This window comes from Lepisosteus oculatus, chromosome 9, assembly GCF_040954835.1.
Source record: "Lepisosteus oculatus isolate fLepOcu1 chromosome 9, fLepOcu1.hap2, whole genome shotgun sequence".
Lineage (NCBI taxonomy): Eukaryota > Metazoa > Chordata > Actinopteri > Semionotiformes > Lepisosteidae > Lepisosteus > Lepisosteus oculatus.
This window is the reverse complement of record NC_090704.1, coordinates 1673443-1699085: the sequence shown is the minus strand read 5'-3', so window position 1 is coordinate 1699085 and position 25643 is coordinate 1673443. Positions and strand designations below refer to the sequence as shown.

Genomic DNA, 25643 nt, shown 5'->3' with positions numbered 1-25643 from the left:
CTGTAGCGTAAACGGCGCCGCCCTCTCTTCATTTTTAAGAAACTGCCAATACCCTCCCTCATCCGACACCCAACCACTGCGTTCCAACTCGGGGCTCTGCACCACGACCTGCGGACTGGTGGGAAGATGGCCTGTGCACGCGCACCTACCCTCCTGGAGAACGAGGGCCGATGGCAGGAGAGCTGAATCGCGCCGAGGTCCCCTCACACTTGCGTGGCCCCGCAAGGCACCCAGATGCACCCGGGGCCTGGACAACCGGGGAGGCGCTTGGCCAACACCTGAGCTTCTCCGCATTTTACTAAAAATGCACTCTGCCCTTCCGGCAGCCCTTTACAAGATCACTTTATTGGCCATACACAACTTCATGTAGTAGGAATCTGTCTTTTCACACACCCCAGCTTGCGCTCCATGAGACACACAGACAGGGAGAGAGAAGCTTGGGGTCAGAGCGCAGGGTCAGCCGTTAATACAGCGCCCCTGGAGCAGCTGGGGCTAAGGGCCTTGCTCAGGGGCCCAATGGAGTTGCAACCTTCAAACCTAGGAACCTGCAACCTTCCAGCCACAGGTGCAGATCCTGAGCCACAGAGCCACCACTCCACCTTTCTCGCCTACAATGACGTGTCGGCGCTTTAGAATTCGTGAACAGGCACAGCAGACTAGATCCAGTACTTTCCTCCTGCACCTCTTCCATCAGCAGGGACACCCAATATCGGCATAAGGGAAATCTATATTTATATTTACGTATTTGTTTTAATTAAATCGGAAGACATTAAAAGCAGAAATGCACACCAGTAATTTAACCATGTGACAGTGTCTTAGAGCTACATTTCCCCCTACAATCAAATGTAATAATTTTATTTTGCAATATTTGCAACGGGCTCACCTGAAAGTCCTGACCAGGTTGTTCAGATCGGTGATGATGTCATTCATGGTCAATCGAAGGGGTCCCACAATGTCCTTCAAGCTTGGACCACAAACAAGTTATTAACATAACACTTTAAGAACTGCAGCTAAACATATTTCATTTTGTATTGGAGGCAGACTAATTTTCCAATTCAAAACTCAGTCATGTAGACCATCATACATGCCTTGAAAAAGAATTCAGACCCTTTTATGAAATCACATAATGCATACACATTTATTTTTTTAAACTTTATATTTTATTTATATGAATAGTTTAATAAAATTCTGAATACTCACACAGTAGACATCTAAAGGTAAGCTAAACTACAGTAAACGATGGCAAAACATAAAGACAAAAAACGCAATATGTTGATTCCATAAGCACTAGGACCAGTAAACTACCAACTTTGCTGATTAAATTAAATTTGGCCAATCAGCAGATCTGACAGCAGATTGACAGGCTCACTCAAGGTCTCTCAGTTAGTTTGGGTATAGCTTATGGACAGCAGTTGTCAAGCTGTTCCACAGATTCTCAGTAGGAATAAAGTATTGACTTTGACTGGGCCACTTAAGGACATTTACTTTCTGAAGCCACTTCAGCGTACCTTTGGCCTTGTACTTTGGATCAGTGTCTTGCTGAAAGGCGAACTTGTGTTGCAGTTTTGGGTTTGAAGCAGGTTTTCCAGTAATTTTGCTCCACCTATGTTCCAGCCAGCCTTGACAAGATTCCCAGTCCTTGCTGATGAGCAGCTGACTGGGCTGACTGAGTGATGCACTATGCTGACTTGGCATCAGCTGTTAAAACTACATTTAGGCCAAACAGTTCTAACTTTGCCTTGTTTGGCCACAAAGCCTTTCGCCAGACATTTGCAGTATCACTTAGTTGCTTTGTTGTAAACCCCATATGGGATCCAAGACATTTTGTTTAAAAAGTTTAATTATTATTGTTATTATTCATTCCACCTAGGGTCCATTTAAGGAGTGACCTGGTTACTGCTGGCCCACAGACATTTTCACAGACAATCTGTAGCTCTTTCAAAGTCACCACTAGCCTCAAGGTGGCACTCTTGACCAGTTTCCTCCACGCCTGTCTGCCCAGTTTGGAGGCTTACAAGCTGTTCAGATGCTGTCCCTGCTAAACACATGGCACAGTGATGATGTATGACAGTACAATACCCAGAGGGTCGCACACGTACCTTCTGATCAGCTTTTCTACTACGATCTTCTTCTGGATCAGGTGCTGTGCGCTGGAGTCTATCAGCGGCAGAACAGGAGCCTCACCGCCAGCATGCTGGAACCAACAAACGACATGCGCAGGAGCACGTGAGAACTGGAAATATGGGCGACCTGCATGCAGTAAGGTGGAAGTGAAAAAGGTGTGCACAGAGCAAACCACTGACAAGTCTTCAAACTGAAACTGCCATGAGCTCCTGAAACCAAACGAACCACAGCCAGCCCTCGGTCGAGCCTCTGCTGCGCTGTGCTGCCCTGGCGGAGAGCGAGCGCCACTGTGAGTGAAAGCTGAGGCTTAATACCAGTGTGTTTCAGATACTGCAGGTGGTCTGCAACAGAACTGGAGGAAAACAGAAAATGCAACAGGACTGAAGAACAGGCTGCTCTTCTCCAGCTACGAAGGCTTAAGGTTTTCCCTTTCTGAAATGCAGGGGGACCTCTAAGCTAAACAAGTCCTGCATTCCGGACGGAAAGCGTCCTTGTGGAAGCATTAGTACCTGGAGTCTAACCTTCATGGTCAGAGCAAGGGCTTGCCAGCCCCAGACTCCTGTGGCACTAAAACATACTTCCCCAACAGGCGGTCTACATTTCAGCTTGCGGGTTCTCCAATGAAAATGTGGTGAGAATTCAGATCCCAGCATTCTCCACCAAGAGAAAATTAATTCTGCCTGTGATCTGCTAAACCCAAACAAGAGAGTACTTGTGGGACCATCCTGTGTCAACAACTCGGTGTTCACGCCACACTGCCCAGTCAGCACGATGTCCTCCACTCCCCGCCTATGAAAGTGTGCAATCGATTGTTTTTAAACTGTATTTATTACTGAATGGTGCGCGCTGGTCTGCACGTTTCAGTCAGCGGTCCACCTGGCCAAACCCGCTTCAGAAAAGAGCTTTGGACTTCAGGGTGACTTGATGGGGAAAATGAAAGCGATGACAGAAGACACGGAATCGCACTTCCGTGAGCTCAGCACTTCTGCTGAAAAGCAGCTTTGACATATTTTCACGCCATGTCACCAGTGAAGGCTGGTGCAGGTGGACGGGGAGGAAGAGGACTTGTAAAGAACGCGATAACATTCGCCTCGACTTGCAAGACAAAGCAAATATTTTTTAAACCGGGTGTTTTCATCAGCTGTCCCCCAGGGGCCTTGCGAAAAACCACCAGTACAGCTCTGCAGAGTGGTTTTCACAGACTGAGAGACCCACAGTGCTTCCGTCTCGGTTTGTCAGAAGAAACCGTCCGCGTGTCCCCCCCCGTCCCAGCACACGCACTGCTGCAGACAGGCTGAGCAGCTCATGGGCCTCGTGTGAAGCCATCGCAGGCAGCAAGCGGCGCCAGATGCAACAGCAGGGAGAGGGCTGCTGCTTTATATGCAAACGTAATGAGATACAACAGGCATGCTTAAAAATCACGTAAACTGGAGGGGAGCAGGCACAATAAATCACATTATGCACGTACGCATGATAACCTTTTTTTTACATTAACATGCACGCACACATGCAAGCCGCCAAACAACCATTCATTTTGCCTTCGGACTGTGGGAGGAAACTGGAGCACCTGGAAAAAACCCAGGCGAAACACAGGAAGAGCATGCAGACTCCACACAGACAGCACCCCCGGAACTCAACCCAGGGCCCCAGTGCTGCGAGGCAGCAGTGCAGACCACTGTGCCACACCTTTCAACAGCAACTGATATTATTCCCAATACAGCCAGATCTTTAGGAGTCTGGAACAGACAACGGAGACACATTGTGTAGAGTGAAACCCGAGACCCTTCAGGACTGCATGATACCCTGGAAGCAGCTCTCAACTAGCAACCAGACGAACAGGAGGGCCTCCTGCTTGTAACCTCACGATTTCATTGTGGCTTTTATGTCCTTATGAATAAGTGGCACTACTAAATTGAAAATCTGTCTGTAGCGTTCTTCTTTGGTCGTCCTGCATTTGTTCCATCATACATTTACCTTCATCTCACATTCAAGCTTTCAGGTTTCACTACAGTAATGCTTTCACACAATTTCAAGTAGAACGATCACTCCTGGCAATCTGAAGATAATCAAAACAGGCACTAAAAAAGCAGTTGCTGATATATGTTCTGACCGGCTTTCAGGAAAACCAAAGCCCTAGATGTTTCATTAGTCTTTCTCAAAAAGTCACTGAGCACGGAGCAGCACGGGAGTCTCAGCGTTGTATAACTACACACATCTTTCCTAACCTCATATGTAACAAAACCTCACTTTAAAGAGGAGTATGCATGGCTTCACTTGTGTTATTGTTCACAATTTGATAAACAGTGCCCCCAAGAGTCCTTCAGGGTATACTGCACAGCATGGATAAACGAGAAAGCTGGGAGATGCTTTTACTGAGCACTTGACAGGAAATATTACCTTTCTGTACAGGTAGTTCAGGTGCGCTGTCATGGAAATCTGTTATGCTTCCTGCATTTTCTGAGATTTGAGTAGGCTGCAAGCACCTTATAAGCAATCAAACCAGCACAATCCGTTATGAACATGCTACTGACAATGAGTGATTTTAGTTTACTTAGAAAGATTAACATCTTTTGCAGAAGTATCATAGGCTCTAAGGAAACTGACATTAAAAGCACTACCAAATTTACTGCTCTCATTCTTATTTCTCCAGAAAAATGATAACTAAGACAGTACTTGTTCATGTATCCTCTATGTATAGATTGTGTCACAGCAAACTCAGCCTTGACCTGATACTGCCCCAGATCACAGAGAGACGCAGTGCCGTCTACAGGACACACGCAGAATGAAAGCAAAAAATACCAGCAGCTGTGGTTACAGACTCACCTCATGGATTTCATTTTCCATTCTGGGGTTTGGCACGATTTCTTCGGGCAGCACAAACTCCCCTCTGTAAAACTCTTCGACTTTCAGGGTAAGCATCTCTGTCTCTCTCCTGAGGGTCTCGAAGTCGGGCACTGGAGCAGACGGCTTCCTCCGCGAGGCCCCAGCGGAGCCTGGACCACAGCCACCGACGCCCAGCTCCTCCGGGAGCTCCGCCAGGTCATCCTCGTCCAGCTCTTCCTCCTCCTCCTCCTCTTGAGCTGCTTGGGCTGGGGCCTCTGGCGTCCGCTGTTCATAATCTGGCCCGTACAAGAACCTCAGGGTCTCTTCCGTCTTCCACTCCTGCAGGGTCCTCCTCAAAGTCTGCAGCAGGCTGGTCTTGAGGACGACCCGAGACGCACCCCCGCCCGGTTTCTGGTCTTTCAGGAGACTCCTGAGGCCCTCTGCTGCCCTCTTACTGACCCCCACCCTGGTGATGCCAGCCTGGGGCTCAGGAGCGTCGTCTCTCAGCTTGTTCCCGGTGCCTGGTTCCTCCGCACCCCTATCCCGCTGGCAGCGCCCGGCGGAGGTGCCTTCATCACCCTCGCTGGCTATCCTGCACTTCCTCAAACCCCCAGAGGCTTCCTCCACCGTGCCCTGGCCCATCCTGCCCCGCCCCTCTACTCTCTTGGGACCCCACCCCCCGCCGCTGCCGGTGGGCGGGGCGACCCCGCCCCTCGGCCCCGCCCCCTCCGCGGGCACGATGCTGGACACGAACTCCTGCTCCGCGTCGCTGCTGCCGCTCTCGCCGCCCGGCGGGTCCCGCTCCTCCTCGGGCTGGGGGGTTTCGATCTCGGACAGCCGGACGGGCTCGGCGGCGATCCTCACCTCCTCTCCCGAGCTGCCGCTGAGCACGGGGGGACAGAATGAGATTAATGAATGACTGGTTTTATTAAGGCAGGCACTTGTATTCCAGGCACCCGGACAGTTTTAAGACCATAGGCTCTGTGCAGGTAATATGACAGTAACGATTCTAATCACTAATGTGCACAGCATTGAAGACCAGTGGATTTGCACCAGATCTGCGAACGCCAAACTAAAGTTTCTCAGAACAGGCCGTGCGCTACGGCAGCAGACCAGTATTCCCAGTCACGGACAAGCTGTCGGGATTAGGAGATGAAGGCAGCTTGCGAGCTGCGGCCGCCTACACACTCCCTCTCCTCTGTCACCGGACGTTTTTTTTCCCCATTTTCAAAGTTCCGAAAACTGTTAAAAAAACAAATCACCACCCCCCAATGAAAAGCACGAAAGCAAACACACAGCATGAGGTAACCGGCTGCCAGCGACGTGTTTGCCTTGCGGTTTGGCCGCCGCGGGCTGTCATCGCTGGGCAATAGCGCGGAGCGCCGCCCGCTCAATCCAACAGTTCAAACACGCCTCTCCTCCCATTCACCGGCAAATCTGGACGCGTATCCGAAAGCTCCCCGATCAAAAAAAGCAAAATCGGCTTTGTGTACAAGCGGGGCGCCACAGGAAGCCCGTGCTTGCTGTCGATATAGTGTTACACGGACGCCCGGGCCAGCTCAGCAGCTGAGGCACCTCGTCACGTTCCGGCGGCAGGGCGCATCGCAGTAACTCAATACTCTGCGATTCTCCTCTGCTCCAAACGCAGTTTTTCTTCATTTATTCGTTGTTTGTTCCCCCCCAGCTCACTGACTGGTAGCTCCCTTCGAAACGGGGACGGCGGCTGGGGGAACGGGTCATGTCCCTCCGAGTTTCGCACCATTTCGCGGCCATGTGCGTAAATATCTGCCCTGTGTGAGATCTGTTCACGCTGCTCATGTTTATGAGGAACTAAACTCTTGACAGTATGCCGCAAAGAAACGCAAAAATATCGACCAAGTCGGACGCCACTGAAAGCTCGCGATTTCCGGCAGTGCCGACAGCGTCGCCGAGCAATCCGAGAGGTATTGAACAGTATTACCGAGGTGATTGATAAAAGCGGGACCGGTTCGTGCGGCCGGAGGCGTCACTTTCGCCCAGGCCGCCGTTTCCATTTTAGAGCTCGGCGCGGAGTCTCGGTAGAACCGCACAACCGAGCCCCTTTAAAACAAGTGGAGCATTCCTTGTTCGATCAGACAGTCGGTTCAGGCAGCAGTGTTTTGCAACATTTTGAAAAGTACACTCATCTGAATCTCTTTTTGGAGTTGCGTTTCACGCCGTTTCACATTACACAGGGAAGTGGCCTCTCCAGTATGACCTCCACAGTAACAGGTTAAAATAGTCGACATACAGATTCATACTGCAGCCCTCAGAATAACTAGGTAACCAAAATGTTTCTTCTGACCGCCCCAGTACTTCCTCTCCCCTGACAGGAACAAAAGCGAGCTCTTAAATACATACCTCTCGCCCTGCTTCATTAATGTGACATCTGGGAAGCTACAACACAAAACGGAAAGGGTAAATAAGTTACTTCCGTTCAGCCATGAAACCAGGCAGCTTATATGCCAGCAGAGGGGAAACTGGCTTTGCAACAGGAGAAGGATGAGCTTTGAACTGAAACTGCAGGAGCAGTTATGGATCCGAGCTCATAACTGCAAGGCTTCAGCCTCTGCAGTTTCCTGAAACAAGATTTCTAGGTTCAAACCTTGGATGAGGCATTGAGGTCTGTGTGCGAGGCCTCTCACTTGGATTGTGAGAGTAAGCCACCAAGCTGTATCAATGAGTATAAAACTCGTTCTCTTTGCATAAAACCATCAGATAACCTAAATCAGAAGAAATCCCAAAGTACCACAACTGTTCCGGCAACAAAATGATGCCTTATGACGAAGGCCCTTTGACTGAAACACTGTTGAATTCGTCTTAGTTTTCAAAAACCTCTCCACTATAACATCACAATTCTGCACCTCTCAATGTAATGGTTTTGGGTAGCCTTGAGGTTTGTCAAACTGATCACAGATATAGAACCCGTCGATCAAAAAAAGAGAAGATCAACGGAAACAAAAGTACGATATCAGTGGTGTGGTTGACAATGACGATGACAAAATGCTATTAAACAGCAAAAAGCTGCTCTATCAATAAGAGCTGATGCATATCTATACAAGTAAGACACAGTGGAGCCTTCTGTCAGTCACTTGATCCCAGAGAAGGCCAAGGTTACTTTCTTAAAAACCGTTGAAAGGTAACAAATGAGAGGCCACTCGGCCCATCTTGCCTGTTGGACAGGGATTGACCCCGTCCATCTGCCTCGTGAAAGAAACTGGGGCGTTGGCACAACGACATGGCTGGGTAGCTGGTTCCACACCCACCCAAATCTGTGGAATAAAGAAGCACGTCTTTCTTGCACCGTGCTGCTGCCATTACCTCTCCTCTTCTCGCGACCACAGGGGAGTCTTGGGGATCTGGCCTTCGAAATACTTTGATGCTTTGTAACAAAAGTTACTGCAGAAACACTGAATGGGGGGAAAAAAAACAACTGTGTATCAAAACACAGGTCACACTTACATAGCAATTTATTTAAAAAAAATCATCCTTTATTTTCAGATACTTTCTGCAGCTTTTAGTGAAAGGAGACAAGAGGTGTTGCTCCCATTTCTTGCTGGAGAATCCAAAGTCTTTCACCTCCGAACTAAGAGGGGAGCACAAGACAGCACAAAGAGAGCGTCACGCACTCTTCAAGCACAGGACACAGGAGAGAACTCCGCTGTGTGTTCTAGAGTTGTCAAATCCACAAAGATTATGACAAAAAGCCACCCAAAACATTCTGCCGGAGTATTTTTTATTAAAAAAATCAAAACAAAATAAAGCACCTTACCTTCCGTTCTGTGATGTCATACACTTTATTCGTTCTGGTTGAAATTTTGTACTGCTGCTTGGGAACCTGTCATTATGAAAAAAGAAGATACATATATAGAGATTTGACAAAAGGGGATTTTAGAAGACGAACACATTTCTGGTAAACAAAAGAGACAATGTTTAATGTCTCATAGATGTGTCTGAGCAGTGTGAGGTCTTACGTTCACAAGTTTGTTCTGACAGACAGGGTAGCCACACAGCTTGACTATAGATCTCTCGTCCACGACGTCTCTGTAGTTTCCTGGAGTAATGGACTTTGCCTGGAATGATAAATAGTGACCCATTAGGCAGACGGGCAGCAATTTTGCACTACATTACACACACTGCTCCAGATGCGTCTGTGCCACAGCTGTAGTGCAGGTCCGTTGGCCGCAGCTGGTAAACCTGACCTCCCCTCTGTGATGCACTCTCCGAGAGCGAAGGTCAGCCTAAACAGAGGCCAACAGACGGGGTGCGGAAGCCCTGCGGCCCCAGGCGAGCGACTCTCATCTTTTCATCCGGTCCGCTTCGGGAATCGGCCTCCCGCCACCTCGGATCTGAGCGCCATCACGCTCCCCACTCCCCCTCCCTCCGCCCCTCGCGCCCAGAGCAGCGTGGGGCGGGAACGTGGAGGCGGCCCCCTGCTCCAACCCCACGCTCCTCGCGGCACCTGTCCGCTGCGAGCCCGGGCCCCAGGGGGAGCCGAGGGCAGAGCGAGGCAGCACGCGGCCCCCCGGGAGGACACCCACGCAGCCCAGCAGGAAGTCCTCCGTCACGCTGTCCTCCAGCAGCTCCTCCACCAGGCGCAGGGCCCTCTGCTCCAGCTGCAGCTTCCTCCTCACGGCCTCCTTCAGGGCCTCCTTCCTGCGCGGGGTCAAAGGAAGGGGCTGTAAACCGAGGCCCAGGCTGGCTCAGGTACGACCGCTTCATCGCAAGGTATGGAGGGTGGGAAACAGTGTGAAACACGGTGCGGTTGAAACGAAATGGTTCTATTTCTGAGCCACCGAGTGCGGCTTTCATGTAGCAATGGTTATATCTGGAAATGAACGAAATAGACTAAATAACTTCACACTGAACCGAAGCCCGTGGAAGAACAATGGACATAAGACTGAGGGAAAGGAAGTAGGAGCCCCTTGAGGTACTGACTGTCAGAATGGGTCCCATTTCTGCTCAGTTTAAGTTTTCGGGTTTTTCACGTTGCTGTCATGTCCCAACACTGCACAAGCCCCGCAGTCCAGTACCTTTTAGCAGCTTCCAAGGCTGTCTGCGCCTTGACCGCTGTCCGACCTGCAAAACACACGCATTGGGTCACTGCTAACGGACCGGCCAAGCGCTCACACCTCCGCGGACGCGCCCTGCTGAGCACGGCCACGTGTTCCCGTCAATAATCAGGGAACAGAAGACCGTTCACTGTACGCGTCACGTCCGGATCAGCTGTGAAGGGCGTGCTGTGCGCCCGCGGGCTTTCGCGGAGGAGCTGCAACGCTGCCTTTAAGGTTGAACTCCAAGGCTCAGTTCAAAGGTCGCTACGAGGGGTAACACGTGTAAGAAACAAGACCTCTAGCACAATTCACGCACCCAGGAATGTGCTCTGCTTCGGTGTTTCGACAGTGGTCTACAGAAAAACGAAAACCTTATTTATACCTTCGGCTTCAGACAGAGAAACGGCGCACTCTGTGCTCCAGAAGGGGGTGTACTGGGCGGGGCAGTATTTCAACCCGTCCCTCTTAATCACTGAGCTCCCAGTGCCTGATGTGGCAGAGGTGAACAGCACAGGGGAGGGAGGGGGGAATAAAACTCTGCATTAAGCCGACTAACCTTTCTTTCCAGGTCCCGCTGACCTGCCGGCTGCTCCCCGACACTCTTCCATGCTTGTTGTTCTTCCGCTTCACCTTTGACCCGTGACGTAGGGCGCTACGGCTCGCGGACAGGGCCAGCGCCGGCGCGCGCACTTCCTAAATACACGCGCCGCTCCTGCCTGTCTGTAAGTACAGCGCCTTGCACAGAGCAACACCGTGTCTCTGCTCTCTGTCTGCTACACGATGGGTAATAATAGCTGGTAGTCAAATTAGATCATCAGTCACGCATGTGTCCGGGAAAGACAGAGGTCTGTCGTTTTGATACAGTTGCCCTGCCATGACAGCGCTTCTTTGTTTTGGTCTTTCGCGCAGCATCATGAAAATGTGGCGACATGCATTCGTGATATTTTTATCGTCCAGGATAATTAGGCGCAAATAAATCGTTCAGCTGTTTTTAGCCCATAGCCACGTGGTTGGCAGACTTTCGCAGACTTTGACGTGCATTCCAGACGCGAACTACGATCATCATGCTTTTCCACTTGATGATCTTGCTAAATATTCAGTCGTTGTGAGTTGTGTGCAGTGACTTGTTGTCTGTAACTGTTTGCAAATAATTGCTCTTTTCTAGATGTTTCCGGGGACACCGGGGACAGCTATTAGTCCATCTTTAGGACAGGCAGTGCTGCTCCGTGCTCGGTAAATCCTATTAATCCGCACACAATAGAAGGCAACACAGTAAGAGGTTTAAGACCTCTCTGCTGACCTTGTCGGTACCGGCTTTGCTTTCTGTAGACAGATTACCTGGGAATCGCCCGCAAGAGTAAAGAAACTTTTAACAAATATCAGGGAAAAAGAAAGACGGCGCTGATTAAAATGTGGTGTCTTGTACTTCTTTTATCAAACTATCGGAAGGAATAGGATAGGAAACTCTCCTCAGTTCAGAGGTCAAGACAGCTAACGTGCGTTGGCATGATTTGGCTTAAAACGTGTGACTGGGATCCACTAGGGGCAGTGCTGTGGGAATACGGGTATGGTGGGGTTAGTCGACTCTCTGTGACCCCGCGACCCCTGTGACCTCCCAGGTGCAGTTGTTGGGGGACACGTCCCCCCAGAGATTGCTGCTGAACCTCAGATATAGGGCTGTGCTGCTTGTACCCTGTTATAAACGCACAATTACATAAATCCACATCAGGGTGTCCAAGATCACTGGCGGTTATCATATTACAAATGTCTGATGTTTACATTTCAATTTCAGTTCACACAAAGACACGGTTCGAGTTGGGAGGTATTTCAGGCACCTGTGACTGTTCAGCATGTACGTCCAATCCCCCTCAAATGACACGCCTGTCCACATTTCAGGACAGCTGGCATGCGTTGACCAAATGTGGCTTAAAAGTTTGCGTTGAGCTCTGTGGTCACGGGTTCGAACCCGAGTTTCAAATGTCTCTTTTTAAACCCTGTAGGTGCTGGCACTGAGGGGGGCACCTGGACCTCAAGACGCTGAAGATGGCCTTAGAGCAGCTATATGACATGTTGCAGAGATGTGTAAGTACCGTCAATGAAGCGGTTCTGTAGTAATAGCTTTCACTGCTGAAAATAACTTTTTAAAAACTTTTCCCAGCCGTTTGCTTCAGTACCTGCTATTGATAAGATTCACTCAATAATTCCACCAAAGGAAACCTCTCAAAACTCTTAATTTCAAGATTTGGGATGACTCTTCTATGTCTGCGTAAGTCGATGTGCTGCTAATTTGGTGCTCCTCCAGCTTTACACCCTCCCTGCCTGCTCCCTGTCTGCAGCAGGTGCTGGCTGACGACAGCTTCAAGCCGGAAGACTACGAGCAGTTCCAGAGCGCGGGCCGGGCCTGTCTGGAGCGAGGGGGCGCGGCACAAGTGCTGGAGGTCGTGCAGGATGAGAAAAACAAGGTCCGCCTGCACATGCCGAGCTGAATGGTGCACGTTACGTCCAACTCCCGAGCAATACCGAAACAGAGCTCTGACAGCACTGGGAGCAAGGCTTTCAAGATGTCCCCACCAAAGTAGTTTGAAGGGGAGGAAAGCACATGGCTGCTCGGTACTTGTAGTGTCCCCTGAAGATTTCGGGTTCTAACAGAAAGGCATAAGAGCGCAGCACCTAGGCTTTGCTGCAGGGTTTAAGAACTGTTCCATGTGCCTGGCAGTGAGAGCCACAGCCTGCGCCATGGCTGTTACACCCTGCTGTTGATCCTGAGGTGCCAGCGGAGAGCTGCAGGAGAGTGTCTGATTTCTCGCTCCACTGGTGTCCTTCAAGGGTGCTCCAGTGTTAAACGGTTTTCTTGTATTTAAACTGCCTGGTGTTCTAATACTGGCTGTCTGCCTTTCACAAAGGAGCAGATGCTTTTAAAAGGCACATTTTCAAAATCCAATTGCTTCAGAGCACAAATCAGAGGTCTCTTAAAACACCAGGCTGTAATGGTAAGTCACTTATAAAAATGAGAAACGTCACATATGGCAGTGGATTGATTTATATTGAACGAGCAAGATTTTTGGTTTTCTGGAAACATCTTGCACATCAGAGGAGAGAATTAAAACCTGTGCCGCTGCTGTAGCAGGTGGGCTTGCAGCTTGTGAAGGGGAAACAATAGCAGGGAGACGCTGGATTTCTTAGCAGGGCTGAGAGGGATTCGTTCCAGGCCCTCCCTGAGGCGCCCGGGAACGAGGTGCCGACACCTGCTGTCGTATGTTTGAACCGGTAAATGTGCAAGTTTGAAGTGCAGGGGACCCATTAAGGCCCAGACACTGCCGGTTCGGGCCTGTTTCCGGATGACTGTGACAGGCGGTCCACCAGGAAAAGCCTGGCCAACAAGGCCAAGCCCCCTGCAGCAGGGCAGCGAGAGACACACAGCGTCTACAGGGGCAGGTCGGTCTCCGGTCAGGAGCCGTAAGAAAGGGCAATTTAGGATGGGGTGGGTACGTCATCAGAAATATTGGTGAATTAATGATTTGAGGAATTAAAAAAGGCGTCCGATGCGGCGTGGCCCTGAAGAGAACTGTCCTCTTGCAGGCGATCGTGAGGAGCATGGGCTGGAACCTGCTGGGCCCGCTGGTGCAGGTCATCTTGCAGAAGGATGAGAAGAGCCTCCAGCACTGCCTGAGCATCTTCGCCCACCTGCTGGACGTGAGTGTGGCTGACATTAGACCTGCAGGAGCGAAACCTCCACTCTGGAGCTTTTTTCAGTCGCAGACCTCCCCCTTTCTCCCCTCATGTACAGTTGCAAATTGCAGGTATACAGTATGAGGAGGAGCCCGGGTGACACTCGGAAGAAGAGGCTAGTTTTCGTGCGGGTGATGTTGTTAATGGGTGACCCCTGTGATGGACCGGTGTCCCATCCAGGATCGGGGACGGAGACACATGCTCTTCAGTCTGCTTGACCCCACCGGAAGCCATGAGCTCTGGCTGGCCGCTGACCCTCGAGCTGGACCTCAGAGCTCGATCGGACAATCGGACGAGCGCCCTTCACTGGCTGAGCCCCTCACGAGCCCCCCTTTTCCTGTTGTAGGTTTGCAGCCCAAAAGAGCTTCTGGTGGGCTTGCTGGAGCAGGTAGAAGACGCAGATCCCGACAAGATAGCCGAGACCATCTCCCTTCTTCTGCCGCCCCTGCAGTCAGGTAAGCAGGCCAGGCGTGCCCCAGTCTCACCCCTTCGCCTCACTGCTTTGCTCTTCTCCGCTTAAAACTCTGCAGCTTGTTCGGCTGCCGGTGCAAAGCCTTCTAGACAGTAGAAAGAAAATTACTAGCTGATTCGGGAGGGGAGGTTTAAATTGGCCAGGTTGAGCAAGTCTGAAGTGGTATTTATCCAGGACACTGGAATTGGCATCCTTACTGCTAGAACATCACTCTGTCGATCTTATTATAATTTTTATATTTCTGCCTCTGATATGTATCTTTTCAGACTGGCCCAGATGAAAAAAGATGTCTCATTTGTAACCCCTCGTATGTTCTTAAACCTGTCCCTGGGTGTTTATCATTCAGTTCACCAGAAACACCTGTGATCGGAAATGTTGCTGCCTGACAGCAAAAAAGCGTGGCAGCTTCGCAGGAAATACTTTGAGAGGGGTTTTACATGTGTTGAGTTGCGTGTATCTAGATTCAGATGTCCAGCCTGCGTCAACCTCTCACCTTGCAGCGTTCTGCTCTTGAGAAAGGGATTCAACTTCTCCGTCTGTTGTCTTGTACGCACCTTTTTGCGGTTTCTTTGCTTGGCTCGAGCGTTGGCGGACTAACCTCAACCCTGGAAGATCACAAGCTTGTAGAATTGAGCATTCGCTCAGGACGTTCATCGCTGTGACTTTCACGAGATGTTTGCTTCAGACACGTTCCTGGAGCTGGGGTGTCAGGCTGTGGCTTTCCCCTTAAAGGGCAGCACTGCAGTGCGGGAGGGCTGATAAGCAGGGACCAGCCTGGTCTACAGAATGTCATAATACTGCACTGTCATTAGGATGCGTTACAACAGCCCTCAAAACTATTGCCATTAATGATGACTCTGGACTAACGTTTCACTTCACTAAACGCCCAGGCCTGTGAAACAGGGTTTCTGAGCTGGGCCTCTTGAGAAATTGTGTTCAGCATCTGGGTTAAAACTACTGGTTTAAGCCTCTGAAAATATGGCGTGCTGTGGAGTAGCTACTTGGCAAAACACCGAGTCCCGTCAGTAGGCATGTCCACTGTACACCACACATTACAACCTGAGATTTTCTCAATGTGAGTATCGTCACCCTGAGACATTCATGGTCACAGTTTAGAAACAATTTCCTACAGAGCCCTTCTCTGCTCTGCTTAAGCTCTTTTCTTAATGCACGTCTAATTAATTGCCAGGTTAAATTAATTACATATTATTCCTACAGTATTCCTTATTGCAGTCGTTGATGTGCCAAATGATAGTATATTTTTAAATGACTGCATGCAGAACAATATACAGCATTCTCCTATGTTTCTGAAATGTTTTACCTGTTATGCATAACCCCAAACACATCTTGTGCGTTGTTTAAAAACTGAGCTTCAGCATCCGCACTCGTTTCTTGTGGCCAAGCGGTGAAAATTCCTCTTCAGGCAATTTAAGGCCCGGCTGAGACGCGACTCCCGCTGGCTGCGCTTGCGCCTGCCCGTGCGGAGAGCTCCCCCTGCTGTCCGTTAGTGGCACTGCACTGCTCTCCCCGCAGTCCTGCTGAAGCTGGGCGACAAGAAGGCCGCGTCGGTGGGCATGGCCCTGTCCACCATCCTGAACCAGCTGTCCCGGCTGCCGGTGCCGTACACCCGGGAGCAGGAGGAGGACGACGCCCACGGGCTCTGCCGCTGCTGCGCGGCGCTGCCGGGCTTCGTGGGGCCACTGGTGGAGGAGGCGAAGCAGACCCGGCCGGGGGGCCGGGGGGCCGAGCTCAGGACCGAGCTGCTCAAGTTGTGGGTGTCCCTCGCGCGCCGCCGGGCCGGGCGACTCACCAGCCGCACGCGCGGGAAGCATCGCCGGAAGGAACCAGTCAAGGTTTGTTCCCGGCGGGGAAGAGTAGAGAAGATCAGAAACGCAACGTTTCGGCCGCGGAGCCTTCTTCGGGACGTTGTGTTTCTCCTCTGCTCTTCCCCGCTGGGAATAAACCTTGACTGGTTCCTTGGCAGCCGGCGCCCGCTGACGCAGCTCCTGCTCGAAGAGCTAGCGGCGCAGAAGGCCGTGTGTACAGTAGGAAGTGCACCTGCAGTCCAGGGCAGTGCGTCAGCTGTGAAGAGAAAAGTAATACTTGACTTCAAGCTGTCTCCAGTTAAGGAAGCCACTATCTTAAATAACTAAGGAGACGATTTGAAAAGTAAAAGGCACAGCCTTTTCCAGGAGAAGTGTGAGTGGTGGAAACTTTGTTTTTGAACGATTTATTCATTTCGTTGGCTATACTTTGTTAAAGTGCTCCTGAAAATGCATCTGCTGCGGCAGTGTCTGTGAGCTGCAGTCGTGTCGATTGGGCTTTATCTAAATCCCTGTAGATACTACATTACAGTCTGGGATTGTTCTCTAACTTGGGATCAGCTGTTGGCAAACACAGCTTAAACGAAAGGAAGTCGTTAATGCCCTTTTTGATTTGGACCCAAGTAATATTTTGATGTATTTGTTTTTTAAAATATTTTCTTTAAATGAATCACTCCTGATAAAAATTAAAATAGTGTCAACGTTACCCACGGCTGTTCTTCTCCCATGAGGAAGACATTAGCCCCCAGGGCCTGTCCAGATGTGCGCTCCAGCTGTCTGTGTCCACAGCTGTATGAAGAGCCTGAGAGAGCCCCTCCTGCAGGCCCAGCTCGGCGACGACCCGGACTCTCCTGCCGACTCTCCCCTGAGACGCTTCGCCTCCCAGATCCTGGTGAGGACCGGCCAGCAGGCCCGGAGCTCTTGGGAGCCCCCTCTCCTCCTCCTTCATTTTAATTACGGGGTCTTGTGGGATCCAGGTTTCCGTAAGGAAGGGTTGTTCGTGTTCCCCGCCGGCACCGCTCCAGACGTGCCTTCAGGAGGCTTTTCCCTGTACGCCAGGCCACGCTGCTGAGCCTGGGGGAGTCCCTGCCCCACCTGCTGTTTCACCACGTCCTGAAGAAGAAGGCAGAGACGGGATTCTTGGAGGAGGATGCCAGGTACTCCAGAGAGTCCCTGGCGTGCCTGGCCTACCTGCTCTTCGTGCAGCGCGCCGCCATCGACCGCTTCCCCGCCGTCTTCAGGTGAGGGCCGCAGCCCCCCCGCGGGCGCCCGGGGCTTTGCCAAAAAACGAGAGTTTCGGTGGGTTCTCCCCAAGCCGTGGTTGTTTGCTGGCCTTGGCATTCTTTCATCTTTGCTTATAGAAGGATCACGCGTCGCTGTTGTATCTGAAAGCTTGCTTTTTCCCCGGGGGGGTCCAGTAACAGTAAAGATTTGGGGGGCAGTAGATGCAGGTGCAGTTAGCAGCCCTACGAGTCAGTCTGCGAGCGTATGCCTCTTTCGAATAAATATGTACCATGCGTATGCCAACGTTGAAATGATTATAGATTTCTAGAAGCACAGGTTGAAAAGAGTCCCGAATCCTGTTTTTAAGAAGACTGAAGATCGTTCGACAGAAACACTTACCTGTTGCCAGCTGTCACTGAACCACTGTGTGCTAAGATGGCTGTTTTTCACCTTTCAGCCCTGTGTTTGTCCTGCGTTGCAATATGCAGTATGTCGACATCTTGCTGAGCAGGTAGGAGACGTTTTCTTCTGTTTGTTACAGAATACTGATTTAATTTAGAAGCACCAAAGTATTGTAACGCTTACGGCCGACAGGCACTGTGTGAGAGCCGGCGTACCAGAGCAGGTGACGTCACCGCCCTTCCCTGTGATAGCAGGACCACAGCTACTGGGCTGTAGAGGGATCTCTCTTTGGCTCACCGGGCTGGGTCCCTGTTGAGTGACACAGGAGTCCCGGGTTCGAGCCCCCGACGGTGCAGGGCCGACCTAATGCGGCAAGGGTGCCCGCCTGAACCCCGTTGCGTTACAGTATTCTTCACTGGAAACCGTCTTGGACATTAAAACTTGGTGAATCGAATTTGTAATTTGTGCTATTGATTGTATAGAAGGGAAATACTTGAATGCTTAGCCAGTCCAAATGCATCAACAAGTTGCTTCTCTGAGATTTGATTCGTTCTACTAATTCCTGTCTTTTGCCATTTGTGATCGTTTTTGAGGATTGAAAACCATATCCCATGTTTACCTTTGACAGGACAGAAGAGTCCCGGGTATCCAAGGGGCTGGTAAGTTGGAAAATCGTTAGGAAATCTGGATCCCGTCATTCATTAACTCTGCAGTAACGAGCTTTTCAAAACCCTCCTCCATCCTGGGCTACATTCGTCCTCAGGCCTGCAATTTGTTTTTGAAGTTAAAACACCTGGAGTCACCTTGGCCAAAGAGGCCTTTGTCCCGGAGTTTCAGTTCAGCGCTCGGCTTGAGGCTGTGGCTTCCTCTCCTCGGGGGAGATCTGTACGACTGCCACATGCTGGAGTCTGTTTGATTTTTCATCTGTAGGACCTGTACGAGCAGAGCCTGGTGAGGACGGAAGACGGCAGTCTCCCGGTGGAGCTGTTGGAGTTGAGGGTGTTCCTCAGCGTGCCGCAGGTGTGTGTGTGTGTTTTTGTGTTCGTGTTTGTGTCCACGCGCACAGAGAACACTCCTCCCAGGGACCACATGGACAGAGCGCCAGGCTGAGCAATGGGCGGCATGCCACTCTCCCTCTGGACACCCTGTCTGAGCCCCAGACTGGTAATCACGCCTTAAAATAATGACTGGGAAAGCTGTAAATTCCACCTGAAGGAAACCTAATCCATACCCTTTATATAAGTGCGCCGGGAGGAGTTTTGTCTTGTACCAACTGCTTAGTTCCAGTCATCTTTTAGCAGACGCTCACTCCCCTTTTAACACTTGCAGTACTTTTCACTGGCTTTAAGAACTGTACCGTTAGATCTACCAGGTTATTTCACACTGCTCTACACAAGCTCACAATTATAATCAACAGAACACTTTTTACTGTCTCAGAACAATGTCTTTGAATAGATGTTTGTGCTGTAACCACTGCGTGTTATTTCAGAATCTGGTGAAAGTCATGACCTTATGCCCGATTCCACACTTGGTAAGTGGGCCCTTTTGATATAAGACAGGTCAATTGCACGCCAGTGTGTTCAGGCTCCCTGGTAGTGTTCAGTCTTTTCTCTTCTGTTTCAGAGAACAAAGGGGCTTGCAGTGTTTCAGCTCAGTATAGACAAACTCGACATGGAGGCGAAATACAAATTCTTCAGGTGAGGCTTTCTGCACCCTTGCGGTTGTAGCACCGAAAGCCAGCTAATTAACACTGACGCTGAAGTTCGTAGCGTTTGCTCGGGTGTTTTTTTTTCTGTATTAAAAAGTATAACAGACAAACTGCTGCCCCTAAAGATCAGTGGTGTTTTGTGACGGTGACCTACATTCACTTGAATTCACAAAGGGTTGTGGGAGTGTGGAACTAGCTGTCCCTCCATGAGGCTGAAGCAGATGCCTCTGGTTTCCGTCAAGAAACCTCTGGATGAGATCCTGGGATCAGTTAGCTGTCCAGGGGGCTAGAAGGGCCAAATTGCCTCTTCTTGTTTGTAACCTTTCTTAAGTTTTTATGTCCTGTTCAATTTACCAGAGGACTGCAGTGTTTTCAGTCAAGGACCTTAACAGTGGAGGGAGTATATCTGACATTTCGCTGTAAATCTTGGAAGAGATCTTTATACCATTACAGAAAAGTAATTGGGGGGGAAAGAACAGAACACAGGATGATACCTGGTAAATAAAATAAAAATATATGCGTTATGTTGTGAAAGTGAACAGAACATTTCTCGTCCTTAAGGTGCCTGCTGAAGACCAGTCACCATGCTGGAGTAGAAGGCTACATTATTAAGAACATTAAAAATCAGATTGACTTTGCTCTCAAGGTAGGACACAATTTGGTATCTGAACATCAAGAGCTTTTGCATACTGAAGAGATCCACATTGATCATAATTAAGAGCATGCTGTACTTATGCCTTTTGCTCTTAGTAATTGGGTCGGGCTTCTTCCTAACAAAGAATACAGCTGGAACTGTGCACAAGAGTTAAAACCTAAAATTGCAATACTGCTGCACATTGTGAGCTATTTTCTCCCATTTTAGAAAGTGAGGTCCAGAGCTTGAAATCAGTGCTTTCGGTTCACAAGTAGGGCAGAAAAGAATCTAATGCCAGTGAGTGTACAGGCTTAGACAATAGCTCTCTGACCTACTCCCCTCTCTCAGCCAGGTAACGGCAGCGTGTGGTTCTCCGGAGCACAGCTGCTTCCTCTGCTGCGTTCAGTCCTGACGCTGCCCGAAGGACCAGAAACAGACCTGCTTCAGAACCTAGACAGGTAAGGCTTGCTGCCTGCTGCTGAATAATGCATGCTGTCATTAAGCGATGAGTCCTGCACAAAGCAATTAGACTGCTGCAGCCTGGCTTCCACCAGCCGGCATGCGAGTGCGCACGGGTCTTTCAAAGGCTCGGTCACGCCAGAGTGATTTATTAAAGCCTTTGAAGTAGAGCAGATTCTGTAAGCAGGTGAGCAGTTCCCGATTTAATAGATCAATGTCTGCAGCATTTATTGTTTTTAAATAGAATTCTGTTGTGCTTCTATTTCAGCTGGGAATAACAATTTTATTTCCTTCCCTTACATTACAGACAGAAGTCATGTTCCATTACATGGGATCTAGTGCACACAGCTTAGTGAATAGTTTAGGAGGTATCCGGACTGCACTGTAATTGGAGTAGCAGATTTCACATGATAAGGCCCTCATTTAGTCAGTTTAGCACACAAGACAGTTATTCAGGTTTAATGAAGACCTCTGGAGTGTACAGGGACAGATCTTGAGCCTATACGTCATGTTAAGATGTCATTAGCTAGGATATAAATAGAAAGGTTTGTATTCTTCATCTGCTCAATGAAATCAAGACTAGAAACATACATTTTTAATATTAATTGTGCCAAATTATTATTGTAAATAATAATGTAAATGTAAATATGTAATAACAATAGTAATGTAAATGCAATAGTTTCCTTTATTTCAGTGAGAAGGATGACTTTTTGATGCTTTCTTTCTTCTAGAGTAATGGAGTCTCTGAATCTTCTGAGATATTTATTGATCAGAGATAAGGAGTGGGACAATCAGGCAAGTTCTTCTTTTTGCCATTTTACCAATAAAGATTGATTTTAAAGTTTGTTTTATTAGTGCCACCTGGAAACGCATAGGTTATTGTATTTCTTTAGTTATGTTTTAGTTATGTTTAAAACCTCCATATTTTATTTTAAAATATTTTATGCAGTATAACCAAGCTTTTCAACATTCATAACAGATGTCTGAAGTCAGAAATAAAACACAGCCTGAAATACCAATGAGAAAACACATAATGGGCTGTCAGAACGAATACAAATGTGAGCTTTGCTTGATTTTCAGACTGGGATTTGGACAGAGCTCTACAAGATCGAAGAAAACTACCTCAAGCCTTTACGCACTGGGCTAAACATGTCCAAAGCTCACTATGAAGCTGAGCTTAAAAGCACAAAAGAGATCAAAAAGTTAAAAGGTCAGAATCTTTTTAATTACGCATATACTGATAACCATCCTTTTAGCTTTTGATTCTGTAGCAAGTTTATATTTGAGCCAGGCGTTGATGTTTTTGTTGGGCGGGTGGGTGCAGCTGGGAAAAGCGATGTTACTATACTCCCCTGAATAAAACCCTCATTTGGAGGCATGCAAACTGTGAAAACAGAACAGAGTTCGAAAGGTGGACTCCTGCAAGGCAGAGCCTTTATGTCAATTTCACAAGCGTCAAACTGTGCTTCTTTATGAAATCAAAACAAACCCAGCCTACTGCATATTGAGACTTCTGGCTGCTCTTGTTCTACATGGTATCTTTTCCCTTTACAGGACAAAAAGAAAGTCGGCCTGTTTGCACGGTTACAGTAGGCAATGAAAAGTTGCCCAACATGACTCCCGAGATGCAGGTTCAGGTATGTTATTACCGGCGAAACATTTTAGAATTGTTTGTGTCAGTGTGACTGCCACAAACAATGGAAATAGACTGGAAATAGATTGCTTAAAGCCTGATACTGCTGAGCTTTGTCTTCAATAACTATAATGCATTTTGACATTTTAGGTTCTGCACTCGGCCTTGTTCACGTTTGATTTAATGGAGAGCGTCCTGACCAGAATCGAGGAGATCATTGAGGTGAAAGTAAAACCTTAGCCAGCAGGAAAACTGGGTCAGTCAGCACATTACTGGCACTGCCTCTGTGGTCAGCTTGTTTTAGCTTCACCCTCAAGAAGAGTTTTGTATAAATGAATGTTTCATACTGTTGTCCTTTATTGAAAGAGAAGCAAATTAAAAGAACAACTCTCACAGACTGTTGGTTAAATTAACTTTTAAGGGAATCTTGGCTTTTAAATGCTGCTTCTAAGCAGACTTTAGGTCACAATTTTCAAAACACGTTCTGAAAAAATTATTTCATAAAGCATTATATTTGATGTAAAACGCTTTGAACCTGTGTTCAAATTCTAGAAGCAAATCCTTTCTTGCTGTGTGACAATCAGAAATTAAAACTAGTCTTAACCTACTGCAGTAACACAATTCTTTTTGAAGAATATGGTGCATATCCACCTGTGCCGCTTTACAGAAGGAATGTCTTTTACAACGGGCATTTTCGTCACACAGTTACGGAACACAGCCCGTAAGGAGGAACACCTAGAGAGCTTCATTCTTCCCCAAACTGCAGCGTGGAGAGCACGTCCCACACAGGGCTCCTCTCGATGATCTGAGCCCGTGCCAATGCCATCCGATCCCGCACACTGTCCACGTGAGGCTTACTTGTCGCCTGGAAGACAACCGCATTGAAGGCCTCAGACAGAACCGGACACATAGAACTGCTAATACAAATCCACATGCATCATCTGTCATTTCTAGAATACACCGTTTTCAACAAGAGTCTGTGTTTGCAAATACCTTGTAATGATAAAAGCCTCTTAAATATTTTTACTCGTCATTAGATAACTGTATGTTAAGCTTCTTTAAATAAAAGCGTTTGTAAGTGGCTCAGTCCAATGAAAACAGTGTGGCTGGGACATCAGACAATTCCTGTCTCTTTTAACAGATTAAATTAAAAATATAATTCTCAAGTATTAATATTCACAGCTGAGCACAGCTAAGACTGTATCTGCTCCAGTAATTGTATATTTCTATAAAGAGATGTTATTTTTATGAATCTACAACTGAAGGAACAACTTCTGGATACATTGCTCTGCTTGCTAATTCGCAATCTCATTTGTATCAGTAAACCCGAAGTCAAGGGAAGGTGTAAGATCAGCATTTTCTCACCTTTGCGATAGTAAGCATGCTCTTCACCATCTCTGCAACGTTGTGCACAGGTATAATGCGAAGTTTGCTGCCCAGGAAACTAAATAAAATACAAGGAGTTTCTTGGGGATTTGGCACTATGTTTCATGCTAAATAACAGACAATATAATCCTTTTTTTTTTAAAAAAAAAAGTTGATATTCTGTTTTAGAATTACAAAATACTGTGCCGGCTCTTTGCCACTTTGAAATACAGGAATGTGGATGAACCACATTCCTGCTTTTTAATTATTCCACTTTTAGTGGAAAAGAGGCTTACAGTATTATTAGCTTATTTAGTTTGACCGTTAGGAAATCCAGGAGGCATTAGATTCCTGTGCACTGTAAACCTCCAGAGATCTTCAAAAGCACAGGCTGCATGAGGAACCCAGCTTGTGGCTCTCCCTGGCACCTTTCATACGGCAGGGTCACTCACCTCTGCTGAATGCGGAACAGGATCTCCTGCTCCCTTTGTGCATGCAATGACGACGAGAAGAGCAGGAAGCTGTTTCGGTGAACCTGTATAAACTTCCCAATCTTCTCAAAAAGCCTCGATACTCCCGGGCTGTCTGCGCACTCCTGTGTGTCCACGATCATGAAAGCAATACCTGTGTTAATAAAGATGAATGAAAATCAGTCTCATGAGACTGCTACACCAAACAAACAAAAAAACATTCATCTTGCTTTCAATAAAGTTCAAAGACTCAGATTTCCTAAGCTCTTATTCTGGAAACTGATGAAGCCTCTTAATGACTGTAGGCCAACAGTAAACCTCCTTAATATCTTTTGAAACAGCAGGCTAAGTATTAAAATATTATGGAATTTCTGAAACGGGTTATAACATTGTCTTTAAAGTTTTTTCAAGGGTAAACTTAACAGCCTGTCAAAAACTGTCCATTTGGTGACTTTGTAAGAGACATTGCAAATGTGTCCTTCGTGTGGCTTTGTGTTCACATGGTTTTGGCACGGGGATCTATTGCGTTTGCAAATTCTGATCGCTCGTCTTCTGGCCGAGTCTAATGCGGACTGGTGCACTCGTCGGAGCGAATACGCCGAGCCCGCCGTGTCACAAACGAGCTCATTAACCCCCACAGCAGTGGAACCGGAAAGCTGAGACAACGCAGACGAGCGATGCATGAAGCTGCCTCTCCTATGCGACAGCTGTGCGGCAGGGCGCGCTTGCTTCTGCAACGTGATACGAAGGCTTTAATCACTTCCCTGAAGTGAACCCGAAACCCACCGATTACTGAATTTACCCCCCGGGACCAGAGAGAGAGGATCCTACAGACGGCTCAGACGACAGACCGGGTCCCTCAGACTCAGTGCGCACCTCTCCCGCGGCTGCCTGGTGCTCCCTGGAACCAAACCGAGCTGAACTGGACCGCTCGGAGGTACTGGACAGGAGGCTGGACCAGTTCGTCCAGCCCGCCTGGGTAGGACCCCCCCCACACACACACACACACAAAACCTGTACTTCAGATCCTCGTTGGTCAATTTCTACCTGAGAGGGGAAAAATATAAGTGCCCTCCTCCACAGAGTCTGAATATCGAACCCGGTGCTGCTGGGCAGACAGCGCAAGGGCAGTTTCATGGCTCTGAAACAAAAGAGAGAAATTCATTTTCTGATCGCAATTATTTGAAGGTTAGCCACACTTCAGCTACAGAGGAATACGCTATTTACTGTCCATCACTGGTTCATGCTGGACTTCCCCCCATTGTAAATAAAGTCTACAGCAGACTGTAATGTTAATAAAGGCGCAGGGGGAAAGGCCGTGGTCTGTATTTGCCGGGGTGAGGAGGCCAGGAGTCCAGCTGACAGCAGGGTCTCTGTTCAACCCCTGTGCCATGAACCCCAGGGGGGTCCCCAGTCACCCCAAACCGGCTTAGGGAAAATATTTGAAAAGAGGCTATATCGTCCGGAGGCGGCAGCGAGGTCCGCGGCGGGCGGGCAGGGTGGATATTTCTGGGCCGGAGGAGGCGCCCCGCTGCGGCACCGGTGTCCGGAACCTGAGGCGGTACCAGCCGGCCGGGCCCCGGTACCTGCAGGGAGGCGCTGGCGATGACCGTCGTCCGCCACACGGTACCCGCCATGCTGGGAAAAGGGGGCGGAGTCGGGGTTCAGTCCCACCCCCCCTCCTCCTCCCGCTTCCTCTCCGGAA

At 48.8% G+C, this 25643-nt stretch overlaps 3 protein-coding genes across 8 annotated transcripts in view; 1 reads left to right on the top strand and 2 right to left on the bottom strand.

Annotated features, from left to right (window-relative positions):
- The window catches only part of rpap2 (RNA polymerase II associated protein 2), a 29983-nt gene extending 19262 nt beyond the window's left edge, over positions 1–10721 (bottom strand). For 2 of the 3 annotated variants that reach the window (XR_011190364.1, XR_001479301.2), the window contains exons 1-10: positions 10576–10721; positions 9999–10044; positions 9507–9621; positions 8940–9038; positions 8738–8803; positions 8287–8375; positions 7327–7362; positions 4948–5830; positions 2100–2194; positions 884–964 (exon numbers count right to left, since the gene is read on the bottom strand). Coding sequence is in view for 1 of the 3 variants with exons in the window: in XM_006634797.3 (XP_006634860.2) it covers positions 884–964; positions 2100–2194; positions 4948–5830; positions 7327–7362; positions 8287–8375; positions 8738–8803; positions 8940–9038; positions 9507–9621; positions 9999–10044; positions 10576–10627 (1562 nt within the window). In the remaining 2 variants the exon portion in view is untranslated. The remainder of the gene's footprint in view (positions 1–883; positions 965–2099; positions 2195–4947; positions 5831–7326; positions 7363–8286; positions 8376–8737; positions 8804–8939; positions 9039–9506; positions 9622–9998; positions 10045–10575) is intronic. The other variant, XM_006634797.3, reaches the window with a different exon arrangement.
- Positions 10654–23215, top strand: glmna (glomulin, FKBP associated protein a). Of its 4 annotated transcripts, XM_069193885.1 has the most exons (20): positions 10654–10741; positions 12020–12101; positions 12356–12481; positions 13599–13712; positions 14095–14203; positions 15754–15991; positions 16833–16935; positions 17103–17284; positions 17725–17778; positions 18298–18328; positions 18600–18689; positions 19159–19200; positions 19293–19366; positions 19939–20023; positions 20360–20469; positions 21202–21265; positions 21551–21680; positions 22025–22107; positions 22254–22359; positions 22809–23215. In XM_069193885.1, exons 2-19 carry the CDS (start codon positions 12063–12065, stop codon positions 22341–22343), a joined length of 1764 nt encoding a protein of 587 aa, XP_069049986.1. In that variant the 5' UTR covers positions 10654–10741; positions 12020–12062; the 3' UTR covers positions 22344–22359; positions 22809–23215. The 4 variants fall into 4 exon arrangements, with proteins under 4 accessions (XP_069049986.1, XP_069049985.1, XP_069049987.1 ...); XM_069193884.1 differs by lacking the exon at positions 22809–23215 and having other exon boundaries at positions 22254–22496; XM_069193886.1 differs by lacking the exons at positions 10654–10741; positions 22809–23215 and adding an exon at positions 10743–10803 and having other exon boundaries at positions 22254–22496.
- On the bottom strand, positions 22437–25643 carry LOC102687364 (protein SPO16 homolog). Its single transcript, XM_069193888.1, has 5 exons — positions 25525–25643; positions 24986–25079; positions 23921–24092; positions 23469–23547; positions 22437–22968 (listed from the first exon to the last, which is right to left on the bottom strand). Exons 1-5 carry the CDS (start codon positions 25573–25575, stop codon positions 22849–22851), a joined length of 516 nt encoding a protein of 171 aa, XP_069049989.1. The 5' UTR covers positions 25576–25643; the 3' UTR covers positions 22437–22848.

What these genes read in the sequence shown, in the direction of transcription:
- glmna (XM_069193885.1), top strand. Translation starts at nt 12,063, where the DNA reads ATGGCCTTAGAGCAGCTATATGACATGTTGCAGAGATGT. An exon ending in TCTTCGCCCACCTGCTGGAC is followed by an intron (nt 13,713 to 14,094) that starts GTGAGTGTGGCT and finishes TTCCTGTTGTAG; the next exon opens with GTTTGCAGCCCAAAAGAGCT. An exon ending in CGCTTCCCCGCCGTCTTCAG is followed by an intron (nt 17,285 to 17,724) that starts GTGAGGGCCGCA and finishes TTCACCTTTCAG; the next exon opens with CCCTGTGTTTGTCCTGCGTT.
- LOC102687364 (XM_069193888.1), bottom strand. Translation starts at nt 25,575, where the DNA reads ATGGCGGGTACCGTGTGGCGGACGACGGTCATCGCCAGCGCCTCCCTG. An exon ending in CTGTTCCGCATTCAGCAGAG is followed by an intron (nt 23,548 to 23,920) that starts GTGAGTGACCCT and finishes TATTTTATTTAG; the next exon opens with TTTCCTGGGCAGCAAACTTC. An exon ending in GCATGCTTACTATCGCAAAG is followed by an intron (nt 22,969 to 23,468) that starts GTGAGAAAATGC and finishes GTTGTCTTCCAG; the next exon opens with GCGACAAGTAAGCCTCACGT.